This window comes from Rhinoraja longicauda, chromosome 40 (assembly GCF_053455715.1).
Source record: "Rhinoraja longicauda isolate Sanriku21f chromosome 40, sRhiLon1.1, whole genome shotgun sequence".
Taxonomy (NCBI): Eukaryota; Metazoa; Chordata; class Chondrichthyes; order Rajiformes; family Arhynchobatidae; genus Rhinoraja; species Rhinoraja longicauda.
Genome location: NC_135992.1, coordinates 5369562 through 5383359, shown reverse-complemented (window position 1 = coordinate 5383359; position 13798 = coordinate 5369562). Strand labels below are relative to the sequence as shown.

Below are 13798 nucleotides of genomic sequence, written 5' to 3'. Positions count from 1 at the left end.
GCAGTAATCCTGGTTTATAAAGACAATCTCGTCCAATCTGGTTGGCACTCAAAGAGGTCCAATCAATGCCTCCCTCACACACCTCCCCATAATCTGGAGCTTCCACCCAAAGGTTAGATAAACTGTGGGCGGCCAAGGATTGTTAATGTGTGTGGGAGGGAACTGGTGCAGGCGCTGGTTTAAACCGGAGATAGGCACAGAATGCTGGAGTAACTCAGCATCTCCTTAGAGAAGGAATGGGTGACGTTTCAGGCTGAGACCCTTCTTCAGACCGAGAGTCAGGAGAATGGGAAAAGAGAGGTGTGGACAGTGGTATAGAGAGATATGGAGCAAATGAATGAAAGATATGCAAAAAAAAACTATGATGAAGGGAATGGGCCATTGTTGGTTGTGGGCTAGGAGAAAACTAGTTACAATGAGACCACTTTGAAACTAGTACAAAGACAAGGGTGGGGGAAGAGAGGGGATGTATATGTTGTTTGATTTTAATATGTCAAAAGTGGCTGGGTCAGTGAGTCACAATCGTTTCATGGTGCCCGTAACATGCTGCCTTCGGAAGTCATAGTCATACAGCACGGAAACAGGCCCTTCGGCCCAGCTTGCCTGACCCGCTGTGTTCCTCCAGCACTCTGTGGCCTTGTGGCACAATTGTGGACCTCTGTACATTAGTCATAGAGACACACAGCACGGAAACAGGCCCTTCAGCCCAGCTTGCCCACACTGATCAACATGCCCCATCTTCACTCGTCCCACCTGCCCACGTTTGGCCCATATCCCTCTAGTTCCATATACCCACCAGGAGGTAGTTGAGGCAGAAACTCTTACAATCGCTTTAGACAGGTACATGAATAGGAAAGGTTTAGAGAAATATGGGCCAAACGTGGGCAGATGGGGCGAGTGAAGATGGGGCATGTTGATCAGTGTGTGAAAATGGTGCCCCTCAAATTCCTATTAAATCATTCCCCTCTCACCTTAAACAATGTCCTCTGGTTCTTGATTCCAGACTGTGAATCTGCCCCTATCCGTCCCCTTGAGATTTTGTTTCACTGCTATAAGATTATAGCAGATAGTATGACAGGACAATTGTCAAGAGAAAGATGAACAACAGCAACATTGGAAATTGGAGGAACTCTACACAGATCCATGTTAAACATGTAATGAAAAGGAACTGCAGATGCTGGTTTATACCAAAGAAAGAGACGAAATGTTGGAGTAACTCAGCAGGTCAGGCAGTATCTCTGGAGAAAAACATCTCTTCAGACTGAAGTAGGGTCCCGACCTGAAATGTCACCCATCTGTGTTCTCTAGACATGCTGCCTGACCCGCTGAGTTGCTCCACCATTCTGCGACTATCTTTCATGTTGAACATGAACTCAGTGCGATCTGCGATCACTGCGATCAAGCTTCAATTATTATCTGAGTATGAAGGAACTGCAGATGCTGCTTTAAACCGAAGATAGACACAAAAAGCTGGAGTAACTCAGCGGGACAGGCAGCATCTCTGGAGAGAAGGAATGGGTGACGTTTCGGGTTGAGACCCTTCTTCAGTTCCTCAATTATTCTTTCGCCCAAAACACAAACATTAACAGCCTTTTGCTCCCACTCATGAACATTGTCGGGGCAGAACAGTGTGCAGACGGACTCTGAATACGGATCCGGTTTCTGACGCCGTTTGTCAGGGGTCAGTCCACCCATCCCCGGAGGTGGCCTGGTGACCGTCTTCTGGACCACCTCCAACACTGGCACATCTCTCCTTAAATGAGGGGAGGCCACCAAACCTACGCCCAGCACTCCATGTACAGACTGGCCGACCAACACCCTGTACTGTTGCAACAATATCTCCATATTCCACGTCTCCAGTCCTTACTGTACCTGCCTGCTGATTGTCTGGTAATTGATGCACAAGAACAAATAGATTCCTCTCCACTCCACCATTTGATGTTTGTCTCCATCTGGACAATAGTCTGTCTTAAAGTGCACGACCCCGCACTTTCCCCACATTGAGTGAAGCTAATGTTATGTTCATCGCTCAGCTTTTCAAAGTTCCAGGGTCATTGTCAGTCAATTATAAGTGATCGGAGCAGAATTAGGCCATTTGGCCCATCGTCTACTACGCCATTCAATCATGGCTGATCTATCTCTCCCTCTCAACCCCATTCTCCTGCCTTCTCCCCATAACCCCTGACACCCGTACTACTCAAGAATCTATCTATCTCCGCTTTACAAATATCTCCAGCCTTCTGTGGCAAAGAATTTCACAGATTCACCACCCTCTGACTAAACAAATTCCTCCTCATCTCCTTCCTGAAGGAACATCCTTTAATTCTGAGGCCATGCCCTCTGGTCCTGGACTCTCCCACAAGTGGAAACATCCTCTCCATATCCATCATTGTCAATTGCCCTGAGTCCACAAGTTTTACAAAGTTCTGCTGAGCTCCTAGCACTGATTTGCCCCAGAGAGTTCTGTTCATCAGAAGGGCAGGTTTCCGTGCTGTAACTCTAAACTAAACTAAAAAACTAAACTAAGGGCTGCAAAGAAAATCCTGGGAACAATAAACTAGTAGCAGATAGCTCCTCTGTCCCTCCCTTTCCCTCCTCCTTCCCAGATCTCCCTCTATCTTCCTGTCTCCACCTATATCCTTCCTTTGTCCCACCCCCGACATCAGTCTGAAGAAGGGTCTCGACCCGAAACGTCACCCATTCCTTCTCTCCCGAGATGCTGCCTGACCTGCTGAGTTACTCCAGCATTTTGTGAATAAATCGATTTGTACCAGCATCTGCAGTTATTTTCTTATACAGTAGGGCCTCAATGTTGGTCCAGTTACTAAAGAGGATTCTGCGGGATAAAACATATTTGCATTTGGAGAGACTGGGGGTGATTAGGGATAGTCAACATGTAGTATAAGAAAATAACTGCAGATGCTGGTCCAAATCGAAGGTATTTATTCACAAAATGCTGGAGTAACTCAGCGGGTCAGGCAGCATCTCGGGAGAGAAGGAATGGGTGACGGTTCAGGTCGAGACCCTTCTTCAGACTAATGTCAGGGGGGCGGGACAAAGGAAGGATATAGGTAGAGACAGGAAGATAGAGGGAGATCTGGGAAGGGGGAGGCGAAGAGAGGGACAGAGGAGCTATCTAAAGTTGGAGAAGTCGATGTTCATACCGCTGGGCTGCAAACTGCCCAGGCGAAATATGAGGTGCTGTTCCTCCAATTTCCGGTGGGCCTCACTATGACACTGGAGGAGGCCCATGACAGAAAGGTCAGACTGGGAGTGGGAGTTGAAGTGCTCGGCCACCGGGAGATCAGTTTGGTCAATGCGGACCAAACGCAGGTGTTGAGTGAAGCGATCGCCGAGCCTGCGCTCGGTTTCGCCGATGTAAAGAAGTTGACATCTAGAGCAGCGGATGCAATAGATGAGGTTGGAGGAGGTGCAGGTGAACCTTTGTCTCACCTGGAAAGACTGTTTGGGTCCTTGGATGGAGTTGAGGGGGGAGGTAAAGGGACAGGTGTTGCATCTCGTGCGGTTGCAGGGGAAAGTGCCCGGGGATGGGGTGGTTTGGGTAGGAAGGGACGAGTGGACCAGGGAGTTACGGAGGGAACGGTCTCTGCGGAACGCAGAGAGGGGAGGGGATGGGAAGATATGGCCAGTGGTGGGGTTGCCGCCTCACAGCGCCAGAGAACCAGGTTTGATCCTGACTAAAAGTACTTGTCTGTACAGAGTTTCTACATTCTCCCCATTCTCCGAGGGTCTTCGGTTTCCTTCTATGCTCCAAAGACGTACAGGTTTGTAGGTTAATTGGCTTGGTATAAATGTAAAATTGTCCCTAGTGTGTGTAGTCGGCCTGTTTCTGTGCTGTATCTCTGAACTAAACTAAACATATGATACTATTTATTCACAAAATGCTGGAGTAACTCAGCGGGTCAGGCAGCATCTCAGGAGAGAAGGACCCATTCCTTCTCTCCTGAGATGCTGCCTGACCCGCTGAGTTACTCCAGCATTTTGTGAATAAATACCTTCGATTTGGACCAGCATCTGCAGTTATCTTCTTACATTAAACATATGATACGATAGAACTTTATTTATCCCAGGAGGGAAATTGATCTACCAGCAATCATAAGGCAAAAAGTACATGAAGCATGAAATTGAAGTGATGAGGGAATAATGTTTAAGGAAAAGCCAGTAAAGTCCGATCAAAGATAGTCAGAGTTGATGGGGACATGCCATACTTCCAAAGCCTTCCTCAGCTTTGCATGGATGCTGAAAGTAAGCATGCAGGTACAGCAGGCTGGGAAAAAAGCTAATGGTATGTTGGCCTTCACAGCGAGAGGATTTCAGTTTAGGTCACAGTTTACAGTTTGTAGGTTAATTGGATTCTATAAATTGTCCCTTTGGTGCAGGTTTGTAGGTTAATTGGATTTGGTTAAAATAAACGTAAATTGTCCCTAGTGTGTGTAGGAGAGTGTTGATGTGCAGGGATCGCCGGTCGGTGTGGACGCGGTGGGCCGAAGGGCCTGTTTCCACGCTGCACCTCTAAACTAAACTAACCTAAACCTTCCCCTATGATACACGTGCCCCCATATTAGAGGGTTTGCGTTCCAAAGGGCATTTCATATTTAATAGGAATCTAAGGTGTAATTTTTTCACACAAAGGTTGGTGGGTGTATGGAACGGGCTGCCAGAGGTTGTAGTTGAGGCAGGGACAATCGCAACATTTAAGAAATAATTAAACAGGTACATGGATAGGACAGGATTAGAGAGATACTTCGCCAAGTGAACCCGTTGGGACCAAACCTCTCCTGCATTGGTATTGCACCCTCTCCTCCCCCCCTGCAACCCCCCCAATCCTACCTCCTCCCCCCCCCCGAGGAGATAGATTTAAACTTTAAAATGTGAATAGCTTTTAAAATATAACACCCATTTCAATGAAACTTCTTCCATTAGCACCAAAGGGACGACGGTGAGTAAGATGGGCCCAAAATTGTCACACTATCGTGTACCGTTTCGGCTGTCGTTCTGGAACAAACAAACAAACATGAGTTTTAGTATATTGATGGGAAAAACGCAGGTAGGTGGGACAAGTGTAGATGGGGCATGTTGGTCAGCGTGGGAAGGTGGGCTGAAGGGCCTGTATCTACGCTGTATCTCTCCATGACTCTATGATCAAGCTCACTGCTTCTCCTCATGTCTGTTTTGTGTCTCGTGGATCCGGGAAATGCCTTTTGTTTAATGAAGTCCAGTTATTGTATGTTTTGGCTCTGAATTAACCTGGTTAATTCATGAAGTGCTTTGAAAGGCTGGTCCTCTCACACATCAAATCCAGCATCCCTGACTCACTGGACCCACATCAATTTGCATACAGGGCAAACAGATCCACAGAGGACGCCATCTCTCTGGCTCTTCTCACTGTCCTGACTCACCTGGAGAGACAGGGCACGTACGTGAGGATGCTATTCATTGACTATAGCTCTGCCTTCAACACGGTCATCCACACCAAGCTCATCACCAAACTCCACCAGCTAGGCCTCAGCTCGTCGTTATGCGACTGGATCCTGGACTTCCTGCTGGAGCGACCGCAGGCAGTGAGAATGGGCCCGCACCTGTCCTCCACTATCACCCTGAGCACCGGCATACCACAGGGCTGTATTCTGAGCACCATGCTCTACTCCCTCTTCACACACGACTGTGTTCCTGCATTCGACACCAACACCATTGTCAAGTTTGCAGGCGACACAACGGTGATCGGGCTGATCACCAACGGTGATGAAACAAACTACAGAGCGGAGGTGCAGAACCTGGCGGACTGGTGCTCTGATAACAACCTGTCCCTAAATACCACCACGACCAAGGAGCTGATCATCAACTTCCGTAGGTCACAGAACAGGGAATACGCCCCGATCTTTATCAATGGGGACAGTGTGGAGAGAGTGTCCAGCTTCAAGTTTCTGGGCACTCATATTTCGGAGGACCTAACATGGTCCAATAACACTGCTGCGCTGGTCAAGAAGGCACAGCAACGACTGTTCTACCTAACACTGAAGAAGTCTGGTCTACCCCAACAGCTGCTGACGACCTTCTACCGCTGCACCATAGAGAGCATCCTAACACATGGCATCCCTGTGTGGTATCTCAGCTGCACGGAGGCAGAGAGGAAAGCTCTTCAGCGGGTAGTCCATAGAGCTCAGAGGACCATCGGAACACAGCTACCAGCCTTGGAGGGCATCTACAACACACGATGCCTCAGAAAAGCCACCAGCATCCACAAAGACTCTTCACACCCCTGCAACAGTCTGTTCGAACTCCTTCCATCGGGCAGACGATACAAGGCCTTCTACGCCCGCACCTCCAGACTCAGGGACAGCTTCATCCCCAGGGCCATAGCTGCCATGAACCGGTCCTGCTGAGCCGGATGGTCAAAACGCACAGTGAACCGGCACAGACCTACTTGCACTTTATTCTGTTTTAAAACTGTTACAATTTGTTTCGTTGGGTTGTTTAAATTAATACTGACTAGCTAATTAAATTATTGCATCGTATGGGAGGTGCATTCCCAATCTCATTGTACCCCTGTACAATAAAGATAAATTGTATTGTATTGTTAGTCAGAATAGAATCGCTTGGTTGTGAAAACTGCAGAGCGCCACTTGGCAAATGCCAGCTGTTGCCCCCGATACCAGGGGCGCCACAGTGGCGCAGCGTCGAGCTGCCGCCTCACAATGCCAGAGACCCGGGTTCAATCCTGACTGTACGGAGTTTGTACGCTTTCCCCTTGGTTGTGTGGGTTTCCTCCAGGTGCTCTGGTTCCCCCCCATACTCAAAAGACGTACAGGTTTGTAGGTTAACTGGCTTCTGTAAATTGTCCCCGGTGTGTAGGATAGTGCTAGTGTATGGGGTGATGGTTGCTCGACGCAATAAACTAAACTCAATTAATTTTCTAGGTGCAAAGATCTTAAATTTTGGCTTCAATATGATCATGATCAATATGATCTTTGCCCCAGGACTCATCTCCTCTTCTATGTCAGTTCCATAACCTTTCCAAAATAAAATCCAGATACTTCCTCTTTAAACACCTCCAGTTATTTGGCCTCCACAATTTGCCAAGGTGAATTCCAGAGGCTCACTGCCCTTCATAAGATGAACTTTAGACTTCAGGTACAGCGTTGAAAGAGGCCCTTTGGCCAACTGAGTCCGCGCCCTCCATAGTCAGGGTTGCTTGGTTGTGAAAACTACCACACTCCAGAGACGTACAGGTTTGTAGGTTAATTGGCTTGGTGTATGTGCAAATTGTCCCCTAGTGAGTGTAGGACAGTGTTAGTGTGCGGGCATCGCTGGTCGGTGGTCGTTTCCCTGCTGTATCTCTGAAGCTCCATAGAGCTCAGAGGACCATCGGAACACAGCTACCAGCCTTGGAGGGCATCTACAACACACGATGCCTCAGAAAAGCCACTAGCATCCACAAAGACTCTTCACACCCCTGCAATAGTCTGTTCGAACTTCTACCGTTGGGCAGATGATGCAAGGCCTTCTACGCCCGCACCTCCAGACTCAGGAACAGCTTCATCCCGAGGGCCATAGCCGCCATGAACCGGTCCTGCTGAGCCGGATGGTCACATCGCACAGTGAACCGGCACAGATCTACTTGCACTTTATTCTGTTTAAAACTGTTCTAATTTGTTTCATTGGGTTGTTTAAATTAATACTGATTAGCTAATTAATTTATTGCATCGTATGGGAGGCGCATTCCCAATCTCGTTGTACCCCTGTACAATGACAATAAAGATATATTGTATTGTGTTGTATTGTAAACTAAAAAATTAAGAATCAAGAATCTGTCAATCTCTGCCTTAAAAATACCCAGTGACTTGGCCTCCACAGCCTTCTATGGCAATGAGTTCCACAGATTCATCACACTCTGGCTAAAGAAATTCCTCCTCATCTCCTTTCTAAAGGAACATTAATTCTGAGGCAGTGCCCTCTGGTCCTAGTGTAGCCCCTGTCACATCCCCATCCCCGGGAATAGATCGGCTGGATGCACAGAGTACCTTGCCGAGAATTTGAGAATCAAGAACAGAGGGCATAGGTTTAAGGTGAAGGGCGGATAAACTTTCTCGGAATCTGAGGGGTAATTTGTTCACACATAGGATAGTCGGTGTATGGAATGAGCTGCCGGAGGAGGTAGTTGAGGCAGGTACTATCGTAGCGTTTAAGGAGCAATTAGACAGGTACATGGATAGGGTAGGTTTAGAGGGATATGGGCCAAACGCAGGCAACATAGGTGTGACGAGATAGATGGGGCATGTTGGTCAGTGTGGGCAGGTTGGGATAAAGGGTCTGTTTCCACGCTGTATGACTCTATGAGTAATGTATCTCTGTTCCTCCCCATCTCAGAGGACTCGGAGAGGAAGAACTTTTTCAGTCAGAGAGTGGTGAAGGTGTGGAATTCTCTGCCTCAGAAGGCAGTGGAGGCCAGTTCGTTGGATGCTTTCAAGAGAGAGCTAGATAGAGCTCTTAAGGATAGCGGAGTGAGGGGGTATGGGGAGAAGGCAGGAACGGGGTACTGATTGAGAGTGATCAGCCATGATCGTATTGAATGGCGGTGCTGGCTCGAAGGGCTGAATGGCCTACTCCTGCACCTATTGTCTATTGTTATCATGAGTCAAGTTAAGAGTGTCAGAAGGACGGCACAGTGGCACTGGGGCAGAGTTATATTCTTTCTTGCAGCTGGAGTCAGAACACGGGGTGATCTCCCATCAGCAAAGCCATCAGCTTCACCAGAGGAGACCCCACTCCATGGGGGAGCCCATGATATGAACCATCGCATTTTATCGGGATGCATCACAGCTTGGTTTGGGAACAGCTCCATCCAAAACTGCAAGAAATTGCAGAGTTGTGGACGCAGCCCAGACCATCACACAAACCAACCTCCCTTCCATTGACTCCATCTACACCTCACGCTGCCTCGGCAAGGCCAGCAGCACAATCAAGGACGAGCCGCACCCTGGTCACTCCCTCTTCTCTCCTCTCCCATAAGGCAAGAGATACAGAAGTCTGAAAACGCACACCTCCAGATTCAGGGACCCTTTCTTCCCGGCTGTTATCAGGCAACTGAACCATCCTTTCACCAGCTAGAGAGCAGTCCTGACCTACCATTGACCTACCATCTACATTGCCGGCGGGAAAGATAGATCAGCCATGGTTGAATGGCGGAGTAGACTTGTTGGGCCGAATGGTCTAATTCTGCTGCTATCACTTATGACCTTATCACTTCCGATTTTATGAAACTAAATCAGTGCAGAAGTTTCCAACGATTGTGGGCTCCGGACAATCGACAACTGACTGTGACAATGACCCTGGAACTTTAAAAAGCTGAGCGATGAACATAACATTAGCTTCAATGTGGGGAAAGTGCGGGGGCGTGCACTTTAAGACGGACTATTATCCAGATGGAAACAAACAACAAATGGTGGAGTAGAGAGGGATCTATCTGTTCTTGTGCATCAATTATCATATAATGTGTGGGAAACAATAGAGACTTCATAATGTAGCAACTCTCCCAGTGTGGAAGTGTAACGACACGTTGTCTGAACAAACCTTCCCCGCCGAAGGTTTTTGTTTTTTGACAACGTCACCTCCATCACTCATTCCCTTGTCTCCTTGCCAGCTCTTGGTGGGATGCTGTACGGGTGCCTATTGAGCTCTCACATTGGCTGCGAACTCCAAAGGGGAGGTGTAAGGGTGAAGCATTGTCGGGGCCGATCCTAAGTGGTGACCAGGCTGGGTGAGATTGCCTTTATAAACCAGGGTTGGGGAGGCCAGGCAACTTGTCCTCGCTTTGTTTCCACGAGCTGACTGCGCCCGTGAGCCACAAGAAGGATGGCGGAAACCAACAAACTTCAGAAAGTGATTACCAAACTCTCACCAGCTTATCCCTCACCACCAGAGGTGACGGGGCAAAGGCAGGAGAATGGGGTTAGGAGGGGGAGATAGATCAGCCATGTTTGAATGGTGGAGTAGATGTGATGGGCCGAATGGCCGAATTCTATTCCGATCACTTATGACATTATGGCTTTAGTCTTTCGAGATACAGCGCGGAAACAAACCTTTTGGCCCGACGAAGTCCAAGCCGACCGGCAACCACCCCCTACACTAGCACTTATGATCTTAACCTGGGGTAAGTTATTCGGCCAAGGGTGAGGCTACTAGCTAATTGGCACCAGTTTTCTTTTGTGTAGGAAGGAACTGCAGATGCCAGTTGACATCGCAGACACAAAAAGCTGGAGTAACTCAGTGGGTCAGGCAGCATCTCCGGAGAAATAGAATATGCAACGTTTCGGGTCGAGACTCGACCTATCTCCGGTTTTAAACTCACAGCCGATTCTTTATCTCAGTACCTCCATTAGTGAAACAATCTCTGTTAAAGAGTCTCATGGGTATAGAAGAAAGATACAAAAAGCTGGAGTAACTCAGTGGGTCGGACAGCAGCTCTGGAGAGAAAGAACGGGTGACAATTCGGGTTGAGGCCCTTCTTCAGACCGAGAGTCAGGGGGGAGAGGGAGTCTAGAGGTACGGAAGGGTATGGTGTGAAAAGGACAGATCAAAGCAGACGATCATTAGGAAATGTAGAATGGTTTATTGTTGGCTGAGGGGAAGGAGACAACGAGACATACAGTCAGTAAAATTAATCAGGAGGACCGTGGAAGTAGTCGGAGAATTAGGGTGGGGAGGGACGAAGAGAGAGGAAAAGCAAGGGTTACTTGAAGTTAGAGAAATCAATACTGCTACTGCTAGATTGTAAGCTGCTCAAGCAAAATATGAGGTGCTGTTCTCATCCCTTTTCCCCACACATGCTGCCTGTCCCGCTGAGTTACTCCACCATTTTGTGTCCATCTTCGGTGTAAACCAGCATCTGCAGTTCCTTCCTACATCCTTTAGTGTTCAGTTTAGTTTAGAGATACAACATGGAAACAGGCCCTTCGGCCCACCGCGTCCGCACTGACCTTCGATCACCCGTTCACACTAGTTCTACGTTATCCCACTTTGCCACCACTCCCTGCACACTAGGGCCAATTTACAGAGGGCCAAATACGCCACAAACCCGCGCGGTCTGTGGGATGTGGGAGGAAACCGGAGCACCCGGAGGGAACCCACACGGCCGCAGGGCGAACGCGCAAACACCCGAGGTCAGGATCGAACCTGGGATCTCAGGTGCTGTGAGGCAGCGGCTCTACCAGCTGTGCCATTGCACCGCCCTCTGATACTGTCAACTCAGGAAGCTTTTTCTTGCTCCCTCAGACCTTGCACATGACTGGGTGCCAAATGAAGTCTGGTGACTGTCGAAGTTGAAGGAAGAGTTAAATCATCGACAACCAGGTAAGCGATGATGGTGGTTCTCCTGCTTTTCACCCTTTGTTTACACACTCACACACGCTCATGCACACCCACGCACATACTGACGCACGCAGTCACACACAAGCACGCACACACTCGCATACACACACGCACAGATATATGAACATACAGATCAGTCTGAAGAAGGATCTCGACTGGAAACGTCACCCATTTCTTCTCTCCAGAGATGCTGCCTGACCTACTGAGTTACTCCAGCATTTTGTGTCTATCTTCAGATTAAACCAGCATCTGCAATTTTTTGTTTCTGCAGAATAAAATGGAATTACTGCAGGATTAACAGGGACTTGATGGTCAGCATGGACTCGCTGGGCCGAAGGGCCTGTTTCGGTGCTGTATGTTTCTAGGACTTTATCGCAATGCTGTTGAATATCTCTTTGAGAGAGAAAAAGATCTCAAATTCTCTCCTTGTTTCTATTTTTATCGTGTCCCACCTCTCTTCCACATTTCTCCTCTGTCCCCCACCACCATCAGCCTGAAGAAAGGTCGTGGCCCGAAATTGCGCCTATTTCTGTCCACCTGTGATGCTACCTGACCTGCTGAGTTAATCCAGCACTTTAGCCTTTAGATACAGCGCGGAAACAGGCCCTTCCTGACCCACTGAGTCCGCGCCGACCAGAGCTCCCCGCACACAAACACCATCCAGCACACACCAGGGACAGATTACAAATTTACCGAAGCCAATTAACCTGCAATCGCGCACGTGTTCGGAGTGTGGGAGGAAACTGGAGCACCCGGAGAAAACCCACATGGTCACATGGAGAACGTGTACACCCTGTACAGGCAGCCCCCGTAGTCGGGATCAAACTCGGGTCTCTGGCGCTGTGAGGCAGCAAATCTACCACAACACCACCATGCACGCAAATAAAGGCACAAATAAAGGCTGTGTGTCTTTATTTGTGGAAACCAGTATATCCCGTTCCTCATGTCAATAGACAATAGGTGCAGGAGGAGGCCATTCGGCCCTTCGAGCCAGCACCGCCATTCTATGTGATCGTGGCTGATGTCTCTTTTGACCATCCTTTGTTTCAGATTTGCAATTGAGCTAGGAAAGGATCCTGAGAACAAATTACTGCATTTTAACCCACGGTTTTATCAGGCTGGCCCGAAGATTATCTTGAATGACATGGTCAACTCCAGTTGGAGCAAGCAGCAGAATGAATCAAGCCCTCTACGTAATGATGAAGATTTCAAGGTGAGAGAGTGAGTGTGATTTAGAATTAGTTCTAGAGATACAGTGCAAAACCAGGCCCTTCCGCCCACCTAGTCCGCGCCGACCTGCGAACCCGCACAGTAACAATATCCTGTGCACCAAGGTCAATTTTGACTTATACCAAAGCCAATTAGCCTGCAAACCTGCACGTCTTTGGAGTGTGGGAGGAAACCGGAGCTCCCGGAGAAAATCTGCGCGATAGCTGCTGCCTCACAGTGCCGAATACCCCGGTTCGATCCTGACAAGAAGTGCTCTCTGTGACTGCGTGGGCTTTCTTGCAGTGCTTCGGTTTCCTCCCACACTCCAAAGATGTGCAGGTTTGTAGGTTAAGAAGGGTCTCGACCCGAAACGTCACCCATTCCTTCTCTCCTGAGATGCTGCCTGACCTGCTGAGTTACTCCAGCATTTTGTGAATAAACACCTCAGGTTTGTAGGTTAATTGGCTTCGGTTAAAAAAATAGTCAATGATCTCGAGTGTGTGTGTAGGATTGTGCTCGTGTACAGGGTGATTGCTTGTCGGCGTGGACTCGGTGGGCCGAAGAGCCTGTTTCCGCTCTGTATCTCTAAAGTCTAAAATTAAGTAAGTAAGTCAAGTGGAATAATGCATGGAACCTTTTGGGTTGGGTTACGGAATGAATTAGGGTTTGGCGTCTCCTGAACATGAAGGAACCTACAGATAGACACAGAAAGCTGGAGTAATTCAGCGGCACAGGCAGCATCGCTGGAGAAAAGGAATGGGTGACGTTTCGGGTCAAGACCCTTCTTCAGACTGAAAGTCACGGGAAAGGGTAAAGAGAGATATAGACGATAATGATCATCGTTACTTACTTGCGTGTCTTTCATTCATTTGTTCTATATCTCTACATCACCGTCCATATCTCTCGTTCCCCTTTCCCCTGACCCTCAGTCTGAAAAAGGGCCTCGACCCGAAACATTACCCATTCCGTCTGTCCAGAGATGCTGCCTGACCCGCTGAGTTACTCGAGCTTTTTGTGTCTCTTGTGGATTCTGTGAAATTCCTGACCTTTTGTTTCCCGTTTACAGCTTTGACAGGTCCGCATTAAGTTCAACGGAGACAACTTTGAGATTGACGTATCTGATAAACACACAATGATGTTTCCAAAACGCAGTAGCACGTACATACTGGACGGATTTTGGATCGGGGGGATGTTCAGCTGA

The 13798-nt window shown here is 48.3% G+C and overlaps 1 protein-coding gene across 1 annotated transcript; it reads left to right on the top strand.

Moving 5' to 3' along the window:
* Positions 1-9873: 9873 nt before the first annotated feature.
* Positions 9874-13798, top strand: LOC144611383 (beta-galactoside-binding lectin-like). The gene is made up of 3 exons (XM_078430454.1): positions 9874-9950; positions 12439-12601; positions 13673-13798. The coding sequence occupies exons 1-3, from the start codon at positions 9874-9876 to the stop codon at positions 13796-13798; spliced, it is 366 nt and encodes a 121-aa protein (XP_078286580.1).